This window comes from Amphiprion ocellaris, chromosome 19, assembly GCF_022539595.1.
Source record: "Amphiprion ocellaris isolate individual 3 ecotype Okinawa chromosome 19, ASM2253959v1, whole genome shotgun sequence".
NCBI classification, from domain to species: Eukaryota; Metazoa; Chordata; class Actinopteri; family Pomacentridae; genus Amphiprion; species Amphiprion ocellaris.
In genome coordinates this window covers 25,752,932-25,780,383 of record NC_072784.1, presented here as the reverse complement: position 1 = coordinate 25,780,383, position 27,452 = coordinate 25,752,932, and the positions used below count along the sequence as shown (strand labels likewise).

The following is a 27,452-nucleotide window of genomic DNA, read 5'->3' as shown; positions in this document are numbered from 1 at the left end:
ACTTACTGTTATGATTCCGCTCCTGCCCCTGTTCCTTCTCCCTCTTTCTCCCTCTTTCTTTCTTCCTCCTTGTTTTTCTGCATCTATTTTGACCTGTCTCTTTGGCTCCCTCTGTCATCTCTTTCCCTCTTGTCTCTCTCGTCCCTGTGTCTTGCTCTCCCTGCTCACCTGTCTACACTCAGCTGATTACTACAGGTGACTCACATTGCAGTAATCAGCTCACCTGCCCACAATATCACCTGTTCACTATTTAAACCCTGCTCATTCATTCACTCCCTGCCGGATCATCGACTCACATGCCTTCATGGACTCCGTTCCCACCTGGACGCTGCTTTTGGACTCCATTTTCCCCCCTCCTGGATTTTCCCCACATGGACTCAGTTCTCCTACCGGATTCTCACCAGCCCTACTTCTGTCTCCAGCCTGTTTTTCCTGTCTCATCTCTGTCTGCCCCTGATTTCCTGAGCCTGCTTCCCTGCTCCTTCTGTTGTCAGTTCCCCCCATCTTGTAAGTACCCCTCCTTAGCTTAGTTTTAGTTTAGTGATCTTCCGTTTTTGAATTCATAGTGTTTATTAGTAGTGGTTTGGTTTAGTTTTGTTTCCTCCCAGTTCAGTTCTCCATTTATGTATTGTTTTAGTTTTCTGGTTTAATAAAAGTCTTGACTTAATTCACCTGTCTCCGCCTGGGTTCTCCAGCTTCCCCCGTAACACTTACACACAAATGTGATTCAGTTTTGCGGCTTTTATTTTGTTCATATGTGCTGTGCGCTACCTGCCTTTGTTATCTCAATCAGATCAGCTCAGAAATCTTTCTTCCAGTATTTAAAATAAATACATATATATATTCAGATTTAGGAAACATTATTTTGTGTGGTGATGTCTGTGACACTGGGAGGTAGCTTTGCACATGAATATCTTTTCAGAGTTAAAATAAATGAACACACCCTGCTCACCATTTTCTCTCTAGCTGGAGGTTCTTTAGTCTTATCATCAGTTTCAGAAAAACACGGTGTAAATGTAAAATACACTGTAATTAGTGGAGAATCAAGCCAGCACGTATGCAGCTACAAACACCTTTATTGGCACAGAAAGTTGTTTTATAAAACAATTGCTCAGGTACAGGAAATGAGAATTTATAAGGTAAAATGTTAAAATGTCACCAGAGAAATATAGATGAGTTCCATTTCAGTCTCTTGTTACACCAATGGAATGCAGATCTTTTTTTGGTGTCAGCATGTAAGTATAAAGATGTAAAAAGTTAGAGAAGCTACAAGCCTCACTTCCACAATGTGACATTTACCGTCTGTAATAGCCATATGAATTGTATCTACTGTAGTAATAATTTTCCTGTGCAGCAATGACACTGAATGTAATAATGAAAATAAGGACGATGACACAAGTCGCCACGGTGGCAGCGATGTTGAGGGAGCGGACAGTGGAACGATACCATCGGGCCTCTGGCAGATCTCCAACCATCTTCCGGTCTCTGGCCTGGAATGACCAAAGAACACTAGTTTTAGAAGTAGATTGATAATTATCTTCAACCTCAAGGAAACTTAACACTGCCAATGAAAACATACAGCCTCTGTCTCATAATTGTTTCATTAGTCTGTACACTTATGTCTAAAAACATGTAAAATGTTAAATTTGAATATTTCTTGTTGCCCACCTGTCTTTCTTCTGAATAGTGCTTGACTTGCAAAACTGTTGGAAAAGCCTTCTGCTGGAAGCATTATTTTTTCCCACTAACTCTATCCTATCACTGCAAGAAGTGACATTTGTGTCTTTAAAAAATTGTAACAAAGAGACGTTTATGTATAATTAAGTGACAGGGATTATATTATAAGGTGTTCTTTTTTTTTTTCCTTTTTAATGTGCAATTGGAGAAGTTTGGGACATGAGAGATGAAAAGTCCAAGAAAATCCAAACTGTCCCGCATAAACTCACCTTGATGGAGTGGATGAGAGCTGCCAGTCCAAGGCAGAAGGAATTCATGTAGAACAAGCTGAAGATGGACCAGATGATGTGGTCCTTTGGGGGCTCAGCGATGATGTTCACAGTGGTGTGCTGAACTATTCCAGGGTGTTCAGACTGTCCATACGGTACCCCCTGCAGTGGAACCAAAGCACTTGGGTAACTTTGAGGGTACATTGCTCTGAGCTCAGCTGCAGTTTGAAGTGGAATGTGCAGAAATCTGTTGAAGTGACATGTTACTGCAAATGTTAATTCCTTTTTGAGGGTGTTGGGCTGGACAGAAGACAGTTTTTTCCGCGTAAACCAATCGTGCCAAAGCAATAACCTATTTTTTTTCTGACATTCACTCAGAATCACGCCTCATGAAACTGTCTCAGTGTCAATCACTTGACATCTCAGTGGTTTGAATGTAGTGGCTGATTGGTGTATGGCAGGTGTTACATGCTACGTGCTCAGTGCTCTGGGCACTGTGGTTAACTATTCTTGGGTTTATACCTCATGCACACTTTTTTCACTCACATGCATATGCTTCCACATTTCTTACTTCTTCACCTGCCTCTACCTCTTATGATTATCTCAGGAACCATATGAGATTAAAAAAAAAACATGTTTGGTGTCATTCTAATCCCTATTCGGTGTTATTTTAGAGCTGTGATCATCATAGATATTTAACAGTCTGATTTTTTTGTTTAAGAAATCATCTCAAATTAAGTTCTACAGGTATATGGCCTATGACCTCTCCTGGACGGTAAAGCTCAACACCACCCCTTGGAAGGAACATGTTCACGATTAGTTTGATGTTGATTTGAATTTGGCTCCAAAACTTTCTATATAGAGGAAAGTCACTGGAATGCAAACTGGGCTAGGCCTCGCTCGGACTCACTCAGTGGAAAAAAAAAAAAAAAAAGGCTTTTTGAAATGGGCTCTCTTATGACAACTTAAACTAAAACTTGTCTTAACACTGAGTTCTTTTAAGATGACTTAAAGAAACGTGTGGCTAAACTTTAAACTAGGGTTTTTTCCTGTTTTACTTAAAGTTGGACTTCTTAACTTCAATACTACAACAGTGTGAATATTTTTTTTGTAGAAATATTAGCTTCGACTCTTAATGTTTTTACTTCTACACACTTTCGCAATGCAAACCTGCCAAAGTGCCTTCTTGTCTCTGCATTCCTGAACTGACTCATCCAGCAGATCATCACAGCTACACGTCCTGCAGCGGCCTCCCCCTCCCTCCTACAAAGGATACGCAAGTATCACTTTCCTTCTGCTAAACAGGTGAATTTACAAATTACAATTGGTTTTCCAATTTCAAAGTAGTTCTGAATTCATCACCTTTCTACCAACTGCTTCCAGTGACGATCACAATCAGTTTGTCTGCATTTATTCATTCATTTATTCATTGTCTGTTGTTACATCAGTTTGGTGTTTGTTCGTGGTATTGATTAATAAATGTCTGTATATAATTGTCGTTGGTTCTATCATGTATTTCTTTGGGGAACGGGAGGTCAATGAAATCAGAGTATGACTTTTGATCATGAGACTGATCATTACAAGTAGATTTGATTAATTAATGATTACTGAACCTGTAATATTTTTGATAAAGGTCTCTTAGGAATGTAGATCATAAAAACCGAAGTGATGCCCCTGATAAATCAGTGCAATTGTTACCATAAAGTATAGTTTGTATCCTGTGTGTTGCAGCTACATTTTACATATTTAAAGTCTGACATTAAAACCTGTCATTAAGTTAACATGGATGATTTCCCTTAGGGATCTATAATTCTGTCTGTATTTTATCTGTAGCTGAAATACTGATTCGTCTGTTCAGGAAAGTGGGTGATTGCAATAATGACAATAAGATAACGAGGGAAGTCAATACAATAACTTTATTTATCCCTGAAGTGAAATTCAATAGTCAGGACTGTGGCTCAGATATTACAGTTTTTCTCAATTTATGACACTGTTCTTGAAAAATAGCACACATTTCCCAACACACTGCACACTATTTTTTTTTATTTGAACACAATTCACAAAGCACTGCACACTTGTGTCAAAAGTGCACTTTATTGTCAAATTTTGAACTTTGTTTTCAAAATTAACACACGAAGCAAAAATAGGACACTGCACTGCTAAATACAACACACTCTTCTCTCACTGTTTTCACATTGTGTAAAAAAATGATACAGCCCTCAAAAATGACAACTTAAACACTAATGCATCCTATAAATAAATCAGATGGGACCATTGCAGTACTTGACTGTACATTATAAAATATAAATGATGTTAGACAAAAAAAAATACAGCACTGTATTGTACACAGCACAGTATGCAAATATTTACAGCACGTCTGCATCAATTCTTTCAGCCTGGTCAGACCACAGGACCTCATCAACATCACAAGCTATATTTTCTCTGGAAAGAAAGACCTAGTGTGTCTGATCCAGCCCTGACATGCATCAGCATGACCATTGATTGCAATAGATTTTCCCAAATGTATGGCTGCCGCTCATATACACACATGGAGAAAATTGTTGGTACCCCTCAGTTAATGAAAGAAAAACCCACAATGGTCACAGAAATAATTTGAATCTGACAAAAGTAATAATAAATAAAAATTCCATGAAAATCAACCAATGAAAATCAGACATTGCTTTTGAATCGTGGTTTAACAGAATTATTTTACATTTTTTTCTGATTGCACAAACATAATTATCAACACCTTATACTCAAGGAGCAAAACATTGTTCCAGATTTTCACCACTATAAACACAGTCAGCCTCAGACTTTTTGCAGAACAATACACACAGTGATTTGCAAAACACTAAACTTAAACTCTTTTCTTGATATGCTTCATTTTTGTGTCTGTGAACATAGAGCTGATGTGCCAAAAAGTTCCAGTTTTGTCTCGTCTGTCCATAGGACATTTTCCCAGAAGCTTTGTGGCTTGTCAACATGCAGTTTGGCAAATTCCAGTCTGGCTTTTTTATGATTTGTTTTCAACAATGGTGTCCTCCTTGGTCATCTCCCATGAAGTCCACTTTGGTTCAAACAACGACGGATGGTGCGATCTGACACTGATGTACCTTGACCTTGGAGTTCACCTTTAATGTCTTTAGAGGTTGTTCTGGGCTCTTTTGTTACCATTCGTATTATCCGTCTCTTCCATTTGTCATCAGTTTTCCTCCTGTGGCCACGTCCAGGGAGGTTGGCTACAGTCCCATGGATCTTACATTTCTGAATAATATGTGCAACTGTAGTCACAGGAACATCAAGCTGCTTGGAGATGGTCTTATAGCCTTTAACATGCTTGTCTATAATTTTCTTTCTAAGCTCCTGAGACAACTCTCTCCTTGACTTCCTCTGGTCCATGTTTAGTGTGGTACACACCATGTCAACAAACAGTACAGTGACTACTGTAACCCTATAAATAGGCCGACTGACTGATTACAAGTTTGTAGACACCTGTGATGCTAATTAGAGGACACACCTTGATTGAACATGTCCCTATGGCCACATTATTTTCAGTCTTTTCTAGGGGTACGATCATTTTTGTCCAGGCCAGTTTCATGAGTTTATTTTTTAAAATAATTCTGTTGAACCACGGTTCAAAAGAAATGACTGATTTTCGTTGGTTCATTTTCATATAATTTTTATTTATTATTACTTTTGTCAGATTCAAATTATTTCTGTGACCATTGTGGGTTTTTCTTCCATTAACCGAGGGGTACCAACAATTTTGTCCACATGTGTTTCTGTTACCATTGTGACACCGATGAGTAATGTAAATCTATCTGGCTGCTCGCTGTTGTTGTTATTTATTATTTCTAGAGTTTTTAACATTTTCAGTCAAATGTCTGCATAGGATTTACAGATGTTCATGGCTATTCAGACTCTTGGTAGTTAGTTAATATGTATAAACACTGCAAATGAAATACAAGTCTTAAATCTTGTTCATAAATGGTGATGCATTGTTTGCAAACAATGTGTGCTGTCACGAACATGTGTCCCATTCTTTCTTTTTGTACCATTTCTAGCCCTCACAAACTCACTTACTCGAACACTGCAGCTGTGACGTTGGTCTGTAGGTGGTAAGTCCTCAGAGGGGAGATTGGGGTTAGGCCAGTTAGTGGCAGAGAGGAGCAAACCTCATTCAGAGAACACTTTCTAATCTAAGGATTTCGAATAATACGGCCCCTTTGATACGTACGCTTTTGCTGTGCCTGCTGATATGGACAGCCTTTGTCCCTGTCAGGAGAGAAGTTTCTGTTGGTATTTGATCCAGAGCGAATAGTTACAGATGGCTGGGCTTCCCTCCTTCCAGGAGAGCGGTCCCACGTGATTACAAGAGGCTGACAGGTCCTGTAGTCATCACGGTCTTCCCTATGGAAATAATGACAGGAAGAAACAATCAAGAATTTGTGTGTCCACTGACTCCTCCCAAAGTATATATCAAGAAACACTGTACAGTAATTTGTTGGTGACAAAACAGAATACACACACGCACGCACGCACGCACGCACGCACACACACACACAGACACACACACACACACACACACACACACACACACACACACACACACACACACACACACACACAGACACACACACACACACACACACACACACACACACACACACACACACACAGACACACACTATGTGGATATATTGTATAGTATGGTCTTAAAAACGGTATATCTGCTTAGAACTTTAGCAATACTTCTGTCTTTCATTTTTGTGAGCAAAGTCATTTAGCTTCACCTGAGTAACAGGCTCAGCTTTCATGCTTTTTAAAATTTTCCTAATTAGCAAGACAACAGAAAAAATACATTTTGCGGTGTGACAGCTTGTTTAAAAGTATTAACAAAAAGTTAAAAGAATGACAAATAATTTGTGTGTTTTAATGTAAAAGCAATAGCCACAGTTAACTGTTAAATGCTCTGTAAAGACTAAGACTGATTGGAAACTTCCTGCTTCACCTCTTAAATCAAAAAGTAGACATCTGTTTTTAAGACCTCTGTGCTTAGAAAGTTTGTTAAATGGACACTAGAAAGCATTATGAATGTGAGGGCACTGACTTGGCTTTTCTGTCCTGTTCTGTCCTCAGAGGAGGGCCTAACCCTTGACCTCTTTTGCGGAAATGATGAGGTCTGCCACTGCTCCTGAAAACAAGAAGAAATACAATCAAAAACACACAGGCAAATAAGGCAGTTTTATACAGAAAAGTCCCAAGAAAATAGTAAAAATAAATCTATTAGAGTATACTAAATGCATGTTCAAAATGTACTATTTTCATCATTAATGGTTTAAGAAGAAAAATGCTGGATACTCAACAGTGAACGCCTTCACATTAGTAAAGGAAACAGAATAAGCAGAAGACAAACCACAAACATTTAAATTCAGCCTCAGTGGGGCACTGTGGCACACTGATCAATTTGTGGAACAGAGGCAATCTCCCACTTTGACACAACCAACAGTTGGCTGACAGACAGACCAATTTTGGTCTCTCCTCACTATGATCTGTCTTCAGTTGTACGCAGAGCCATGATTAACCCTAAATATGGAGCTGAAGTTAGAAAGCATGGTCACTGGATCTGTTATTAAACCATGTAAGGAAAATTCTGAGAGCTTTTTAAAAGTTTCACACACCTAGCAAAACTACTAAATCATCATTGTTCATTACATCTTGTTTTCACGATTTTCCAAACTCAAAGCTCAGGTCCGGACAACATGTTTTGTAGAGGTATGAGCAACCAAAAGGCACCTGGCTGTCATGACCTCTGCTTGAACTCAAGCAACATCTCAAACAAAAAGCAGGTCTAACAAGGCCTCAAACTTTTATCACTCATGGTCTGTTTGAAGTAGCCAAGACTTAGGTAGCCATTTGCCAAACGTCAAAATTCCATTCATGCAGTTCAAAGTTAATATCCAAAATATAAAGGTTGAAAAAGAAATTGTGTACTTATTTAGGAAAAACAAAAGAAATCTACGGGGTAAAACTTGAAAGGAAATGTCTTGTGATACTTATAGTCAATACACAAATTTGGTGAGTCACAAAGTCTAAAATTATCCATAAGCCCCAAGTGATAAACTAATAACAACTAGTTACACATGTATCTTTACTCCAGTTGTTTTCATTGGTTACTGTACAAAGCTAACTGTTCATTAAGAGTGTTGTTCATTTGTCACCATGGCAACTAAAGTACCTTCTGCAAGAAAGAATCCTACTTCTTGATCTGTCGTCAATGCAATAAGATGAGGGCAAAAGCAATCAGCTAGTTCTGGACAGGAGAAGCTAAAGTGCAAACTTACCCCAAACCAAAAACACTGCAATTATACTGTTGTGATTATAGACCAATATTACATGGGTACCATTAAAGAAGTAGATGATAAATTTCAGTTCTGTCTTAAAACAACGCCGGGTTGGCCTTTTGTACTGGTAAGTTTCTGATCATTGCGATCCTGCACTTGTTCAAACTTAACATTGCACAGTCCCTGAGTAATCTGCATTCAATGTAAGTGATGAGAGTTAAAAACCAAATAGTTCTCTTTCTAAATATAGAAAAAATCCAGTTTTTCAGAAGTTAATATAGTTATCTCTCAGTCATATCAATGGTCGCCTTCAAAATTCACAGTCATTCAGTAGTGAATTCCCTCTTTGATTTTCATACAGTGAGGGAATCTGGTACTAGTTAGACTGTAACTTAAGGAAATATTCACTTGATCAGATTAACAAGACTGTAACTAACCATCATTTTTACTTTGAGTTTAGCTATAGAATCCATTTTTACCCAGAACAAAAACTCTAAATTATGTCCTCATTCACTTACACTGGCAAAATATTACGAAGACACCATTTAATGGTCAGGAGCAGGGTAAAACTATATGTGGGCACTTAGCAACTGTTTCAGGGAATATTCTTCTTCTTTTTAAAAAAAATCTTTTTCTTTAAGTCAATCATGTGTTGTAGAGTTTTCATGAAGTGTTAACTAGTAGAAACCCCATATTAATGTTGTGTTGAGCATTTTATCAATTTTGTTCATGACATACTGAACAGTTAATTTGTCAAATTTTAACAACATTTTTCTTGATATTTGTTGAGGTCAACACAGGTTCAAGCGTTGTGGTGGTATCCACTGCCCCCCTCCCACCCCCTCGGCCAACAAGCTCAATATTCGGATATTTCGGATATTCGTCATTAATTGGGCCCAAATATCCGGAGTCCAGAAATTGTTATTCGGACCATCCCTAGTATTCTGCCTCCATTTGAGGCTTGAGGATAAATCCACAAGAGTAAACTTTCAGAAACGGAAGCAGTAGTTAATATGAAATTGGTTATATGATCCTAAATTTGCAATTTAGGTTGGTCAAATGCCTATTTAATAGTATGCATGTTTTTACACACCTTAAATCATTTGACCAACATGTCCCTAACTATTAATTTAACGGAGAAAGGACCAAAAAAAGACAAGAGACATATGCTGCTCTAACTGTCTGAGATGTGTGTGCGTGTGTGTGTTTGACTGAAGAAGGAGTGGTCCAGCTGTTTTTCCTCTCAGGGTGGGGTAAGGGGCAGGGGTGGGGTTATTTATTTGGCTGAGTGAGTAAACACTAGTCCCCTTCTTTAGCTGAGTACGACTCCTGGAAAGGGGGCCCTGTAAACTGGTGGTGTGTCGAAGTGGCCAGCAAAAGAAAAGTGTCTGTTGATGTAGTTGTTCTTTGTGCTGCACGTGTGGATTTAAATTAAATTTTTTGATATAAAAAAATTGAAATGTTTTTTTTTCCTGAAGCTACAATTTTATGCCACAGCAACAATGTTTGATTGTAGATGTTATGTTCTTTACTATTGTTGAACGTTGATGGAAAAATTATTTTGAAAAAGTGACTTTAGACCTATGAGCTTGTTCAACATATTGTTTCATGGTATTACATATTAACAGAGTCACACATTACAAGGGTCAGCTAGTTTTCAAAAGACAGAACTCTGCCTACATCTAGTGGTCAATTTCATGCATTACACAAAGAATTCAGTGAAAAAAATATAATTTCACAATCAGAATGAAACAAGAATAAACTGATTTGACAAATTAAGAATCTTTGAAATAAAAGGATCAACATACTGCCTTGAGTCTAACTGATGCCTCAGATCATCTCTTCCATAGCTCTGTTGAGAGTATGAGGCCCCCTGAAAGCAAAAATCACAATTTCAACAGCATTAATTGAAAAATGCTGCAAATGTTGATTACTTTTATTGCTACTGTAATTGTTGGAAACAGCAAAGGGCCTACAGGAATCTTAAATAATGAAAGCACTATGTCATGTAGCTGTTAACCTTTCTACAGTGAGACACACTGGTACGACATTCGGTCATGTCTTGACGTGATATAAGTATAGATTGGCACTGACTATTTTCTTAGAAGAACTTGTAGCACAAAACAGGTTTTAGTGTAAAGACCATGCATGAAAAGTTTGTCTTACATTTCTTGGTGGAGAGGAATGTCTGCGATAATTCCCAAAGTTGGGGTTATCATCAAAGTATCGGTGATCATTGGGTGGATAGCTCCCTTCACTATGACCTCTTTCTTCGTGGTAATTGTTCTGGTAACTGTCCTGGTAACTTTCTTGCTAATTTCGAAGACTACCATACCATGAGTCATCATTACATCCTCCATCAAATTCCACCCCTAGCCGTGACATTGGGTTCCTCTTTTCAACAATATTGACAACTCGATGAACCGTCACCTGAAATGACAAGACATTATAACTGACATTTTAGTACATTAGCCTGAGCAAAAAGGTAATAAAGGAAAAAAACCTACATAGTAGATCACATAATGTTCCAGTGCTTGAGTGTCATGAGAAGTCGCTACAACACTGAAGAAAATTTCACTACTACTGTACAATAATACCTGCCAAGGTCATTCAAAGCTAATCACAACCTTAAAACTTTCAACAGCAAAAGTGTCACAATACCAAGGACAGTTAAAGTGGCAATATCAATGATTTTTTGTTGAAATAAAAGTCTGTCAAGTCACAACCTATTGCCAAATGAGGTAACAGTTTGAGGTAAATTCAGAGGAGACCTTCTGGCTTTTTAAAAATTTCTTAAAACCAGTCATGATCATCTGCAGCAATGCTAAATCCAGGTTGTAGCAACAATTCCCCTGCAAAATAAGGCCAGGGGCATCATTTTGGTGAAAAATTTACATGCAGGAAGACAAGCAAAGTCATTAAAAGGGATAATTTGCTGAAAGATAAAATCAAGCAGGTCTGTCTTAATGCAGAATCCAAATCTTGAGCAAAATTAGCCATTTCAGCTCAGAGGTTGTCATTGTTGCTTCCCATATATATCAAAGAGGATATTAAAAATGACAAAATGAAGATGGTGAAAAAGAGAGAGAAAGCCAAAATAGATTTAGGATGTCCCAGTAAAGAATGTAACTGTCAAAGTTTAAAGTATAATGTTTTGACAAAACTGTATTTAAAATTGTATGTACACTGCATAAAAAGTACATACTTCGTGGCAGCTGAAGTATGTAATGAAAGTAAAAAGAAAAAGTACACAATTTGGAAATCAGAAACTGTTAGGATTTCCGGGAAGTAATGTTCTAAAACACATGAAATGCAATTATCAATTACAAATTGCAATTAACAGTTATAGCCACAGGTACTAACAGTTTAAAAATGCAGTTTTTCACTTATTACCTATTGGGCTTAGTCAAAGGAATATATTTTTTTGCCATGCAAATGACATCTTTCCTTACCTCTCTTGCGTCTGCTGATGAGAAGTGGTCTTCATATGCCTCTCTAATACTTTTTCGACCACGTCGATATGCCACTACAAAGTGGAAAAAAAGAGTATGTGCTGTTTAGGATTCAATGTAAGGCTGTGAAGTAACTTTTACATTGTGCTTAATATATAACAAAATGATAAAATTCTATTCATACAGATTTGAAATGAACTGGAAGAGGACTGAATAGACATGTTTAGGAGAGCAAAAATCTGACAAACATTGTTCTACAGGTAGCCAAAATAAAGGCCAGATACTTTAAAAACACTGTTGTGATACGTAAATGAGGAGTATTTATCCCTGATCAGCAATGCAATAGGCTGTCTAATTTGTAAGTCATCAGCTGAGGCAGAAACAAACCGGGCTGTTAGTATATTGTCCAGTGAAAGAAAGCTTCAATTCAAACTGTCAAGCTTCTTTTCCCTTCCGGTGAACTTTGTAAAGATGGAGATCAGATCCACAATCTTTAAAAGTTTTGATGATGACACTTCATCATGCTTTGTCAGGGTTTCTTTAACACTGGGGGGGGCAACATAGGTAGGCATGGCTCTGTTGGATGGCTGTTAAGCACCTTTCATAAGAACACTGGGGTGTAGGCAGAGGATGGGAGCAGGAGGCTGCTGGTAAAGATCTGTCCAGCTGTTGTTCTGACAAGTCATAATAGGCATGCACTTTGGGCAGAAAACATTTCTAGCAGGCCCTTGTTGACTGACAGTTTTTGTGTTTGTCACATCCACGATCCCCACTCTTTCACCTACTTGGTCAAATGCATCAGTCACTGGACAGTCAGTAGACTTCCAACCTTTCTTAAATGCAATAAAGTTATAAAATTTATTCTCCACTATACTTTTTTTGAAAATGCTTTTCTAATCAATATTGAGAAGAAAATATGCTATGTTGACATGGCTTATTTTTTATAAGAAAACTTGTGCAGACAGTTATTCATAGTTATTATACACATTTGGATTTATTTACCAAACTGATTACTCTAGTCATCAGCTGAAGTCTGCACAGGATGCTGAATGCTAAAGCGTCCAGCTCCAGCACAATCCTACAGAAACAATACGATTTCAAAAATTTCTGGCATGACCTAGCCAGGCTCACATTTATGATGACTGAAATAATTCTCTTTAATCAAACTAGAAAAAAACAATGAAGAGTCTGCAAAGACAATCTATGCTTGAAAATACTGTCATCTTAACACTGTAAAACTATGTTGTATAGGCACAACTTCACTTGATGTGCTATAAAAATTTCTGCATGCAGAAAAAAGTGAAACAGCCAAAACAGTCCCGTTGTAGGAGGAGATTTCTATGAAGACTTCTGTAGGGTTTAAAAAACATGCAAAATGCAGTTATTTTCACACACTGTTGCAGGAGTGATGTTGGTTCCCTGTCTGGTGTCCTCAAGATGTTTCAGGGAATAATGATGAACCTATAAGCAAAAAAGAAATAAAGTTTTATTCATCTGAGTCCATCAGTGCACAAACACCCTGAAGAACAGGCCCTGTAGCATACACAAACACACACAGAAATACAGGCATGGACACGATCTTTGACCTCTGTTCAACAACATTTGTAGTATAGCACAACCAAAACATTAACTGATCTCTTTTCATAAACGGTGACTTCTACAGGAGAAGACAATGCTGAAGTTAGCATTTGATTTGCAGCTTTCAATTTGGCAATTATGGGATGGATTTCTAGTCTCACTGAGCCAGCTCTGTAGTAAGTAATGGTCTGGCTGCACTTCAGTATCATTCTATTGTTCACATTTGACTTGTAAATACAGCGGTTTTATATGTGGACCTAGTGCAGTGTGGTCTGGATGTAGATAAAAGCACTGTTTTTTGTTTATTGGTTTGTTGTTGTTGTTGTTATTATTTTCATTTTTACAAACAGAATAAAGCTTATACACATGTGAAATGGCGTTTTACCAAATCTTAAGCCTCTCTGGACATAGTAACGGAAGGCTGTGCAGGTTTGCGAGCCTAAGTATCGCAGTATTTTCGCAGAAACTGTAGAATACAGGTTTCACAATTTTGCAAGTAAGTTTCAGCGTTAAAGTTTTACCTGAAATGTGGAACTGAATGTATAACAGGCTTTTACAGAAGTAAGAGTTGCAGGTATGAAAAGGTTTAGGTCGGCCCCTTAAGCTAATTTCACTGTCGTAGGGGGACACTGTGTAGTTAGGTAAAGTTGGCAAGGTATTCACAGATTCGGACTTCCGGCATCAATAACTCATGAGATATACGTTGTAAAAACATAAACAATGCCTCTTTCAAATCGTTGTAAGCTAGACAATGTGCTACAAAGCAGTTTTATCAAAAGTCGCTGTCTTTCAAGCTGCAGAAATAACATTGATGTCTATGCACAGCTGGCTGTGTGACGAGTGAACAGGGACCGTCTGCAAATAGCAAAACCGCTGCAACAGCGAAGAGAGGCACTACACAAATATTCAATTACTTAACTTTTATACACTGTAGTGTCACCAAATTTACTGCAGCCATCAATTGTCTCCTGCTGGTCATACTACAACTCTTGGTTTGACACTAAATGCAAAATCTGAATTTTAAGGATTTTTAATTATTTTATTATTTTATAAGTCATAAAATTCAATAACTTCACTCTTGTTTATTGTAGTGTCACTCAAATCATTGGAGCCTTCAATTGTCTCCTGCTGTTCATATTACAACTCTTGGTTTGACACTAAATGCAAAATCTGAATTTTAAGGATTTTTTATTATTTTATTATTTTATAAGTCATAAAATTCAATAACTTCACTCTTGTTTATTGTAGTGTCACTCAAATCATTGGAGCCTTCAATTGTCTCCTGCTGTTCATATTACAACTCTCGGTTTGACATTAAATAGAAAAATCTGAATTTTAAGGAATTTTTATTATTTTATTATTATTTTATTAGTCATAAAATTCAATAACTTCGCTCTTATACACAATATTGTCACCAAAATCACCGGAGCCATCAATTGACTCCTACTGGTCATACTACAACTCTTGGTTTGATATAAAAACATTTTTTCATAATTTTAATGAATTTTATTATTTTATTATTATTTTATTAGTAATACAATTCAATAACTTCACTCTTATGTACTGTAGTGTCATCAAATTCACTGGAGCCATCAGTTGGCTCCTGATTGTCATACTACAAAGCTTGGTTTGATATTAAATAAAAAATCCGAATTTTAAGGATTTTTTGTAGTAAATAAAATTCAATCACTTTACTCTTAAACACTGCAGAAAATTAAATTAACTCCATCTAACCATCAAAAGGTCCTACTGATCATACCTTCAGGTTTTTTCTTCCAAGTATTGTCCATACAGTCCTTAACTTGGAAAATATTATTAGCTGTTTAACATTATGGTTTAAATGAATCAGTTAACGCTGCAGCCTTGTAAGAAGGCGTCTTATTGTCTTTCTTCCCAATCGTCAGTACTTGAGGAGACAGTCTAAACAGTTTAGTTTGGTATATTGGTGTTATCTGATCCTCTCTTTGGTGAGGATTCCAAGTTCCATTACTATTCAGTATCATGTATTTGGACAAACAGGTGCACTATGGATCTAAAAATATAGCACCACATACATCAAGAGAAGAGCCATCAAAGCTAATTTACTCATAATCCTTAAACTTCACACACAAGCATGCACACTAAAGAGTGTACACAACTTCACATGGCAATAAACAACCCAAATAAAATAAAATTCAGTTACTTTTGGTTATTAATGTTCCACAATCTACCAAAAAAATGGATGAGCACTTTTATCTGTTACAACAAAAATATTTGAGATATATAACAACAATTTCATTACTAATAAAAAACCTTAAAATCATGAAAAATAGCTAAATATCAAACCAAGAGTTGTAGTATGATCAACAGGAGCCAACTGATAGTTAGACAGAGTGTAATCTTTCTGCAGTACATAAGAGGGAAGTTATTGAATTTTATTACTAATAAAATAATAAGAAAATAAGAAAAAAAATCCTTAAAATTCAGATTTTTTTATTTATTACCAAACCAAGAGTTGTAGTATGATCAACAGGAGCCAACTGATAGTTAGACAGAGTGTAGTCTTTATGCAGTACATAAGAGTGAAGTTATTGAATTTTATGACTAATAAAATAATAATAAAATAATAATAATTCATTAAATTTCAGATTTTGTATTTAGTGTCAAACCAAGAGCTGTAGTATGACCAGCAGGAGACAATTGATGGCTCCAGTGATTTTGGTGATACTACAGTAAACAAGAGTGAAGTTATTGAATTTTATGTCTAATAAAATAATACTAAAATAATGAAAATCCCTTAAAATTCAGATTTTGTATTTAGTATCAAACCAAGAGTTGTAGTATGACCAGCAGGAGACAATTGATGGCTCCAGTGAGTTTGGTGATACTACAGTGCATAAGAGTGAAGTTATTGAATTTCATGACTAATAAAAAATAATAAAATAATAAAAATTTCTTAAAAATCAGATTTTGTATTTAGTGTCAAACCAAGAGTTGTAGTATGACCAGCAGGAGACAATTGATGGCTGCAGTAAATTTGGTGAAACTACAATGTATAAAAGTTAAGTAATGGAATATTTGTCTCTCTTCGCTGTTGCAGCGGTTTTGCTATTTGCAGACGGTCCCTGTTCACTCGTCGCACAGCCAGCTGTGCATAGACATCAATGTTATTTCTGCAGCTTGAAAGACAGCGACTTTTGATAAAACTGGCCTTGTAGCACATTGTCTAGCTTACAACGATGGGAAAGAGGCATTGTTTATGTTTTTACAACGTATATCTCATGAGTTATTGATGCCGGAAGTCCGAATCTGTGAATACTTTGCCAACTTTACCTAACTACACTGTTTGTCCGTTCCCCTTTTCACAGCCAAATATCCAGAGTACCTAGATGTCTGCAGCAGGGATGAATGTAAACAGTCCGCACAAGTGAGAAGAAGAGGAATTGGTGTTAGAGACATTGCTGTCAAACTGTGAAGAGGTGACTTTTGCGATGCATTCTACTGTATGTTGCTGTAACTGGGCTAAAAAGATGTAATAGCATTGTTGTTAGCACACCTAGCTAGTATAAATATCAGTACACGAGGAAGTCATAAGAAACCCACCAAACAATTAGGCTATTTCAACACTCCTTGCCGCAAAGGCCACATTACATATCCTGCCTATCGCTTAAAGACATAAATACACCAATATAAATTACACAGCAGCCCAAGCTTCCCTCTCATGGACATACGGACAACCAAAACACAGCTGCAAACACTCGACAGTAGCGCCAAACACACCATTTCCTGTAGGTTCTTCTTCGGTGAAAACATCTGTAAGCAATGAGCGGCCGCCATCTTGTGACGACAACACGAATCGTCCTGTCCCGACAAGATGGCGGCCGCCGATTGCTCTGAACAAGTTTTCCTTACTTCGGTAAATTACAGATAATTTTAGCTCTACTAGTAAATTAGTAAAACCTTGGGGCGGGGGTCGGGGGGGTCGGGGTGGGGGTGGGGGGTGGGAATCAATTACTTTTTAAATTTGAAACTAAAATAAACAACAAAGAATGGCAAAACTGTAAATTATATCCACATCAAAAATCTGTATTTTTACAAATACGTATTGTCCCCTTACAACATTTGACAGTGAAATGGAAATCAGAGACAAATATTCATCAGCAGGGGAGACCGGGTATGGTTGTAACATGGGGAGAGTTGTAACACCACCAATTCCTCTAATCAGGGATAAGATAGGAGTCACATGATCATTTCAGTATTTACCCACTCCTCCCCCCATCACACACCAGTACTCTCAAGGCCGGAAACAGGTGCATGTAGATTCTATAGAGAAAAAACTGATTTTAAGGTAAGAAAGTACATTTTTGACCAAGACTATATTTTGTTTAGTACTTCTACTATTGCAGATAAAGCCATGTGACTTAGAATAAATTGTAGTTTCTTAGGCAAAATGTGATGTATTTGTCCCCTGCTAATTTCAACCCACTATGCTAATACAGCTAGCTAAACAATGGTTGACAGGGGTGGAGTGGCTTGTAACACATCTTTAAAAAGTGTTACAACCATCCCCTTCCATACAACTAAGAACACTTTCTTGATTTTAATCATGTTACAGAATGCCTAGGCAGAAAGACTGACAGAGGTGTGCCTGCAGATGTTTTTAAAAGAACATCTGATGAAGTCACAAAGAAGGGCAAATCAGTCAGATCAGTCACAAAGGCACATGGGATCTGCCATGTAACACTGAGCAGATACTGCAGATCACTACAGAAGATGAGAGACCAGGGGTCCAGTGATCTTCCCAGTGTAGGTTACAGGAGCAGCAACAAAATTTTCTCTGAGGTGCAAGAGGAAATGTTAGCGGATTATTTGACTCAGGCAGCCGACCTGTATTATGGACTGACTCCACGTGAGGTAAGCATATGAGAGGTTAGTCACTAGAGACCAGAGTAGAATTGAATTTTATTTCAGTAAACCTCTTATTGAAGCATATCATAGGATGTGGCCACTGTTTTTATTTTTTTTTGCCTACTTGTTACAACTTACCCCAGCATGTGTTACAACTTACCCCAGTAGTGGGGTAGGTTGTAACAAAGGATCACCACGTATTTAACATCACCTCATCAGGTCTGTAATATTCTTGCAGAGGTCTGACTTGGTGCCTTGTTAGTAAACAAATGTGGGTATGTTGTATTAAAGTTTGAGAACTCAAAAATTCAATGAGTTTAAAGTGCTGAAAAAAGGTGTTACAACCATACCCGGTCTCCCCTATTTCACAGATATTTGCCTTTATTTAAAAAAAAAAAATTGTGATATTATTTTTAAATCATTTTGTAGTTGCTCCTTTATAGACTTTTTTTGTTGAATTACAGATAATAACTAGTAAAATCACTGAAAACAGTATGAATTTACTTGTTAATGTTAAGCCGAAATAAACAACAAAGACAAGCAAACTGTAAATAAAAAATCTGTATTTTTAAAAATGGTAGTTCATTAAGAAATGGTAAAAAGACATGAGTGAAATTGCAGGAGGATAAAAAAAAGAGTATTTTTTAACTTTTGAAAAACAAATCATGCATAGTAATGGAAAACCATAGTTGAACTGTTACTTTACATATTTTTCATTTTGTTTAAATAAAGAAGACAACCAGTAAACTCACAGAACAAGAAAGTACTAACTTACATATTGATTGTAAAAACAAACTAAATGTAAAAACGGCCACATTTGTAAATACTGTCCAAATCTAAATTCTGCAATTTTACAAATAGTCATTTGTTGTGTTATACAGTTTGACCATAAAATCACACTATTCTTCTCTCTGTTCTAAATACAGCTACACATATATCATTAATTTGTATATATTTATCGTTATTTAAAATGCAACACGTGTATTAATTAATTAATTAATTATCATTTTGTAACTGTTCCTGACAGATTTTTAGTTTTCTTAAATTACAGATAATAATTAGAAACATCACAGAAAAAAAATGTAAACATGAATGTAAAACCAAAACAAACAAACAAGAAAGAAAAACTGATCGTAATATCCACATCAAAAATCTGTATTGTTAAAAATGCTAATTTCTTATTTAACAATTTTGACCATAAAGTTAGTTTTTCTTTGTTGTGTTTCAATAATAAAAAAATATTTGTACTGCACGGATTTTTATTCAAAATAGGGAAATTATTTCTCAAACTGGAAAAATTATTTTTTTCCTGTTTTGGTCATTTTATTTGTAAAATTACACAGTTATTTTTTTTTTTTTTTTACAGTTAATATGTAAATTAGTGCTTCGTTATCTGACAAAAGTACTAATTTAAGTATTGACTGTACAAAGAAAACACAATTTTGAAAAAAGCTGTAAAAACTGTTCAGATGAAAAGTCTATTGACAAATACTCAATGTTGTATTATAGAGTAGATAATTTTTAATTGTTACAGATTTTCCCTTTGTTGTTAAACTACAGATAATTACTAGGAATATTGCAGAAAAGGTATTAATTCACATGTTAATCTAAACACAAAACAAACAACAAAGAAGGACAAAACAGTAGCTAAAGTTCACATAAAATAACACTTTAAAAAAAAGGTATTTTGCTGTCACGGTTATTTATTTGCTGTTGTTTGTTTTATTTTGTTGTACTGATATTTGCAGATATTTGAAAGAAAATGTATGTATGTAAAGAATTTCAATGTAGGGAATTATTTCTCAACCTGTGAAATTACAGATTGTCTTTTCAGTGAAATTCCAGAGAAAGATATTATTTACATGTTCACTGAAAAAACAAAAGAAAAAAACAGGCCCAAACTGTAAATAATATCCACATCAAAAATCTGTATTTTTAGAAATAGAAATGTCTTTACCTAAAGTGTTTAGATTTAAAATGACATAAATTGTTGTTTGACAATATTTGACTGTTAAGCTACACTTTTCAGGTGTCTAAATTAGCAAAACACTTTATAATACTGATATTTGCTGTTATTTGAAAGAGAAAAAAAACATATATAAAAGAGAGAAATTATTTCTTAAACTGTAAATTTACAGATTTCCTCTGTGTTGATAATTAGTGATGTTGAGTGTTCACATCAAAAAATCTGTATTTTTACACATTTCTTCTCCTAAAGTGTTTAAGTTTAAAATGACACTCTTGTTTATTTGTATTTAAATATTCCGGAATGTTCATGCATTCATTGTCGTCATGGTGACGTTCAGAATGTTCAGGCCTCAGTAAGACAGAGACCTCAGTGGATCTGCTTTACTGCAGATGCAGCTCCAAGTTTGTCCTCATTTCTCTGGATTTTATCTCAACGTTTTCATCCTCTTGGCTTCAGGAGACACATGGAGAATATTTGTGAGATTTGAGGAGGGCAAAAAGACACAATTTCCTCTGTGTTGGGACTGTTGTTGGATGATGGATGGGAGCAGTTTGGTCGAGTGGATAAGATTTATTAAAATAAGATGAAGGAAACTTGTAGCTGGAAGATGTGAGGATTTTTCTTTTAATTGGACAAAGTTTGCTGTCATGTTGACTGATCATTGAAGACGTTACTGACAAGTAGAACAATGATTTGAAAAACCAGGACGGATGCCCAAAGAAGTTTCACCAGAACATCAGCTGCTGTCGCTGTGCTGTTGAGTGACGTTCTCCTCTGGAAAGTGGATCCTGAATGTTTCTTCTACCAGGTAGGGATCTACATGCTGAATGTCATTTTAGCTGATTTAAATAAAATAATATATACATACACTACCGTTCAAAAATTTGGGTTCATTTGGGGTCACTTAGAAATGGTCTTATTTTCAAAATGAAAGCATTTTTTTCAGTGAAGATACAGGCATGGCAATTTTCCGCCGTTTCGCGGAAATCCGCCGTTTTAATTTTCAAATTGATCATTTCTGTGAATCGTCCAAATCCGTAGAGAAAATTTTAGGGGGGGTGAGGTATGTTTTTGATACTCTTGCTCCCGGTTTTTGAGAAGCGCTCGGCGTTTCTCCCGCAGCGTAACAGACAAAGAGAATCAGTCTAGCTCCTGCTGCATTGTAAAAGGCCTTGCGATTGGTCGAAATTGGTTAGCTGCCAACGATTGGACCAATCAAATTGCTCGATGCATTCTTTTGTTACAATTCATGGCGGCATGTTCGTGTTGGAATTTTGAGCTATTGGGATCGTTTTCGGTGGAATCGAGGTTTTTATTGAAAGATCAAGAGTCATCGGTGCTAGAAATAGATAAAAGTGTCAAAAACAAGTTCCGATGGAATTGGCTTGAGAGAAAAGTCATTAGAGTCATTTAACAAAACACTGGGTATTTGACTCATGACTCAGGGCAAAATGAATCACTGATAGTGTTTAAAGAGTGTTCTGGAAATGTAAAAAAAACTGACACAGCTGACTCCATAGAGCAGGGGTCACTAACTGGCGGACCGCGGTCCGGATCCGGACCCAGACGCCGTCTTACACGGACCGGACCTTTAATCAGTAAATTGTAACGGGATTTTAAATTTGACCGGTCGCTTCTGTTTTACCGGCACAGCTTTCCCAGTGTTTACGGCATTAGTCATCAGCTCAGGAAACACACAGACCAATTACGTACGAGTTCAGCCATCCCACGTGACGCTACTGAGCCAATGAAGTCTCTGCATTCAGCTGCTAAACATCACAGCTCTGCGTTCAGAAAACAGTTGAGAGGTGAGGGACAGACAAAAAAGGAAATGAATAAAGCGACACCGAGAGGGAAATAGTCCTGCACATGCTGACCATGTTTGGCTCAACATACAGCTGGAGGCATCTTTCTCAACTATGAACATAACAAACATGACAAAACTGAATATGGTTCCAGACTGACCAATGAGCTCCAAATGTGTTTGAGAACGACCCTGACACCATTCAGACCACAATACACAATTCAAAAAATACTGGCAGGGCAAACTGCAGCTCAGTTCTCCCATTAAGCAGCATGGGATATAAGGGGAGTAACAAGACAGGGAAAAAATGTTAAAGTGTTCAATTGTTTACATTTTTTGAGATTTAGGTATTGTTAAAGATGTATATAAGCTGGTTTGGGTTGTTCAGTCATTATTTTTTCAAGTTCTGCACTTAATTTTAAGATGTACAGTTATATCAAAAGGCATTTTTTAGTAAATGTCAAAATGTTTTTGAACCGTACTGAATTTATTTGATTTGATGGTCAGCTATTGATTACATGCACAGGCTAATAAAACTTCTAGCTTACATCAATATATATCGCACTAATTGAAGGCAGCCTTTATGATGTTTCGGACCTTTGCTTTAATACATTTTCTCTGACTGGACCACTTTGAATTTTAGTTGAATACCCCTGCCATAGAGGAAACTGTGACATTAGAAGTGACTTTGTGACCAGTGTAGAACTCCAGTGTAAATAGTGTTAAAAGACCTATAGAACTGTAAAAAATTGTAGGACTAAATGCAGTGAGACATTGAAGAAAAAGTAAGTTAACTTTTCATTAAATTAACTTATTCATTACAATCTAGTCTTCTGTAATTCTATGCATGTTTTTCATTCTAAATCACCTCTATTTTACTGAAAACCTCTCAGCTCAAGGGGGGGCTGCGCCCCCCTGGACCCCCACTGAAGACTGTATACCGAACATTTTCAGCTGAAATCAAAATTTGCTGTTGCCATGCCTGAAGATAACATTAAATGAATCAGAAATACAGTATTAATCATGTTGAAAGGCTAATTGATGATTAGAAAACCCTTGTGCAATTATGCTAGCACATGAATAAAAGTGTGAGTTTTCATGGAAAACTTAAAATTGTCTGGGTGACCCCAAACTTTTGAACTTTAGAGTATATTTTAACAGTGTAATCATACATTCAGACACTGTGAAACTACAAATGACTGTGTGAAAACAAAACAAAAAAAACCAACATATTTTTGAGATGACACTGTTTACAGTTAGTCTTTTTTTCTTTATTTCTCTTTTTTGACTGCTCAACATGTAAATGAATGCTTTTATCTGTGATTTTACTAATTACTATGAGTAATTTAACAAAACAGGGAAAATCTGTGGCATAACAGTTTAAGAAATTATTTCCTGATTATTTAAATATTTTGCTGATTTCAACACAGTTAAAAGAAAACTGTAACCTCAGGGTCAAATGTTGTCAAATAACAAATTATCATTTTAAAATATACAGATTTTAGATGTGGATATTACAGTTGTTGTTTTGTCCTCCTACGTATTTATTTATTTATTGGTTTAACATTACCAAGTAAATGAATATTTTTATCTGTTTTAATAGTTATTTTTTGTAATTTAACCTACCAGGGAAAATCTGTAAAGTAATGCAACAAAATGATTTACAATTATTATGCATATTTCTTTCAAATAACGACAAATACCTCTAAAATAATGATATAGTTTTTTCTGAATTCAGTCAGAAAGAAAATGAAAGAAGTGTAATTTCACAATCAAATGTTTGAGGAGAATAATGTGTTTGTAAAATTTGTTTGTAAAATTACAGATTTTTGATTTGTCCAGTACTCACAGTTGTGGCCTGTTTTTTCTTTTTCTTTGTTTTCTTTTTTTTTTTTTTTTTTTTTACAATAAATATGCAAATTAGTACTTTGTTTTCTCTGACTGTAAGTAGTAAAGTTACAGAAAAAAATATTAACTTATATATTGACTGTAAAATGAAATGAAAATTAAAAAAAACAGGCCACAGCTGTAAATACTGTCCAAATCAAAGCTCTGTAATTTTACAAATACTCATTTGTTCTCCTGTAATGTTTGACAGTGAAATTACACCTCTTTTCTTTTCTTTCTGTACTGAAATCAGTGACAAATATAACATTATTTTTGAGGTACTTGTCCTTATTTGAAAGTAAAATCATTTTGTAACTGTTGCTTACAGATTTTCTGTAGTTGGTTAAATTACAGATTATAACTAGTAAAATAAAAAATGCTAATTTACATTATAATGTAAAACCAAAACAAAGAACAAGGAAGGGCAAAAAATGTAAAATCAAATATTTTATATCAAAAATCTATATTTTGAAAAATGAGAATTTGTTGTTTGACAATATTTGACCATTAAGCTACACTTTCAATGTGTCTAAATCAGCAAAAACTTTATGATACTGATATTTGCTGTTATTTTGAAAGAGAAAAAAACATGTATAATAAAGGACTGAAAAAGAGAAATTATTTCTTAAACTGTAAATTTACAGACTGTCCCTGTTTTGGTAATGAGTGAAATTGTGTGTTCACATCAAAAATCTGCATTTTTACACACAGTAATTTCTTCTCCTAAAGGTTTTAGGTTTAAAATGACACTCTTGTTTATTTGTATTTAAATATTCCGGAATGTTCATGCATTCATTGTCATAATGGTGATGTTCAGAATGTTCAGGCCTCAGTAAGACAGAGACCTCAGTGGATCTGCTTTACTGCAGATGCAGCTCCAAGTTTGTTCTCATTTCTCTGGATTTTTCTCAACATTTTCATCCATTTGGCTTCAGGAGACACATGGAGAATATTTGTGAGATTTGAGGAGGGCAAAAAGACACAGTTTCCTCTGTGTTGGGACTGTTGTTGGATGATGGATGGGAGCAGTTTGGTCGAGTGGATAAGATTTATTAAAATAAGATGAAGGAAACTTGTAGCTGGAAGATGTGAGGATTTTTCTTTTAATTGGACAAAGTTTGCTGTCATGTTGACTGATCATTGAAGACATTACTGACAAGTGGAACAATGATTTGAAAAACCAGGATGGATGCCCAAAGGAGTTTCACCAGAACATCAGCTGCTGTCGCTGTGCTGTTGAGTGACGTTCTCCTCTGGAAAGTGGATCCTGAATGTTTCTTCTACCAGGTAGGGATCTACATGCTGAATGTCATTTTAGCTGATTTAAATAAAATAATATATACATACACTACCGTTCGAAAATTTGGGGTCATTTGGGGTCACTTAGAAATGTCCTTATTTTCAAAATGAAAGCATTTTTTTCAGTGAAGATAACATTCAATGAATCAGAAATACAGTACTAATCGTGTTGAAAGGCTAATTGATGATTAGAAAACCCTTGTGCAATTATGCTAGCACATGAATAAAAGTGTGAGTTTTCATGGAAAACATAAAATTGTCTGGGGGACCCCAAACTTTTGAACTTTAGAGTATATTTTAACAGTGTAATCATACATTCAGACACTGTGAAACTACAAATGACTGTCTGAAAACAAAACAAAAAAACCAACATATTTTTGAGATGAAACTGTTTACAGTTAGTCCAGTAAGTGGAACAATGATTTGAAAAACCAGGATGGATGCCCAAAGGAGTCTCACCAGAACATCAGCTGCGGTCGCTGTGCTGTTGAGTGACGTTGTTCTCCTCTGGAAAGTGGATCCTGAATGTGTCATCTACAACAGGGGCCCCCAACCTTTTTTGTACCAGGGACCAGTTTCACGCAGAAACACTTTTTCAAGGACCGGATAGGGGCGTGAAGGTTCCAGTAACAAAAACCTTAATCATTATATTTAGTATGTAATCTGAGTGCAGCAATTACATTTTATATTAGGCATTTTCATGAACTATTACACTATAATATCAACTCACCAAAATGTAGAATCAGTGGGAGCTCTAGGCTTGTTTTCCTGCAACTAGACGGTCCCATCTGGGGGTGATGGGAGACAGTGACACTTGAATTGTATTCCTTATATCCAGTCTACTCCGTAGTCTTGTTTTTGTTGCTGTCACTGCAGAAAACCCACCTCACAAAGATAAGAGGTTGAAAATGGAAGCAGGACTTTCAGTGCTTTTGTGGCAGTGTCGGGATGTTCTGCTTTGACTTTACTCCAGAATGCAAAGAGATTTTAAGTTATTTCAAACATGGATTGAAGGCCACCATCATTTGCATCTCAACTAGCTGTTCCTCTTCTTGTAGGGTTAAAGTTGATTCCTCTGGCTTGTTCACAAATGGGTTCCGGATCCATTCCTTCCCCAGCCTGGGGTCTTTTGTGATGGGGAAGTAATGCTCAAACTCTTTTGAAAGCTGCAACAGGTGATCATGCACTAACTGGGTGAATGAAGGTCCAAACTCAGTCTCTTCCATAATCCCTGCTACTATGTGAAACATGTCAAATATCCCTGTGTTCACGCTCCGTCTCCATAACTCCAGTTTGGCTTTGAATGCTGCAACCTTGCCAACTTGAAAATGGTTGTCATTTTCCCCTGAAGTGAGAGATTGAGTTCATTGAGCAGGTTAAAAATGCCACACAGGTAAGCAAGTTTCGAGATCCAATCAGCGTCACTGAAGTATGCTGCCAGTGGTGACTGATTTTTCCAAGAAAAATCTCTGCAGTGACTCTCTTAACTCAAAAACTCTTGCCTCTTGAAAGCCATCTCACTTCTGTGTACAAGAGAAGGCATCTATGTTCTGCATCCATCTCTTCACAGAGCTGTTCGAACAGACGTGAATTCAGGGCATGTACTTTTATGTGGTTAATAATTTTTATCACATCTTGCAAAATGCTGTTAAGCTCAGGTGGCATTTTTGGGCTTGCCAGCATTTCCCTATGGATGACACAGTGTGTGGACTCACATTCAGAGGCGACCTCCTTGATCCACGTTGCCAGACCTGAAAGCCGCCCAATCCGTGCAGACACCGACACAGTGCGACCAGTTAAGCCTCCCTGATATGTACTCGTTCAAGGACTTGAATATCTCTGCAGCTGTGGTGTTAGTTGGCAGAAATAGTGCACATAGCAAATCCTCATGTACATCCTCCTGAAAAACGTATCTCACAAAAACGAGCAATATTGCTTTGTTTTCAGCATCTGTAGATTCCTCCACCTGAATCGTGTACCATGGTGACTCATTAATCCTCTCAACTAACAGCCTCGACGTCCTCTGCTATTTCATTAATTCTTCTTGTTACAGTGCTCGCTGAAAGGGGGATGTTTTCGACCTTTTTTACTGCAGCCTCTCCGAAAAGTTCACTGCAAATGTCCTTTGTAGCAGGCAAAATCAATTCTTCCCCAATAGTAAAGGGCTTCTTAGCTTTAGCAATGCGGTCCGCGACCAGGAATGATGCTTTTAGCGCGGACACATTTGTTGAAGTAGTGGCCTTCAATAATTGTTTCTGTCCTTCATGTTCCCGTTTTTTTCTTTCA

At 36.5% G+C, this 27,452-nt stretch overlaps 1 protein-coding gene and 1 long non-coding RNA gene across 2 annotated transcripts; both read right to left on the bottom strand.

Annotated features, from left to right (window-relative positions):
• Window positions 1–1,126: 1,126 nt before the first annotated feature.
• Window positions 1,127–2,207, bottom strand: LOC111565343 (dispanin subfamily A member 2b-like). Its single transcript, XM_023265382.3, has 2 exons — window positions 1,947–2,207; window positions 1,127–1,490 (listed from the first exon to the last, which is right to left on the bottom strand). The coding sequence occupies exons 1-2, from the start codon at window positions 2,148–2,150 to the stop codon at window positions 1,296–1,298; spliced, it is 399 nt and encodes a 132-aa protein (XP_023121150.2). The 5' UTR covers window positions 2,151–2,207; the 3' UTR covers window positions 1,127–1,295.
• Window positions 2,208–4,164: 1,957 nt separating this feature from the next.
• LOC118469966 (uncharacterized) lies at window positions 4,165–17,026 on the bottom strand. The gene is made up of 5 exons (XR_008599735.1): window positions 16,903–17,026; window positions 13,138–13,203; window positions 11,743–11,816; window positions 7,057–7,140; window positions 4,165–6,356 (listed from the first exon to the last, which is right to left on the bottom strand). It is a non-coding gene; the product is annotated as an uncharacterized LOC118469966 (long non-coding RNA).
• Between the last annotated feature and the right edge of the window lie 10,426 nt (window positions 17,027–27,452).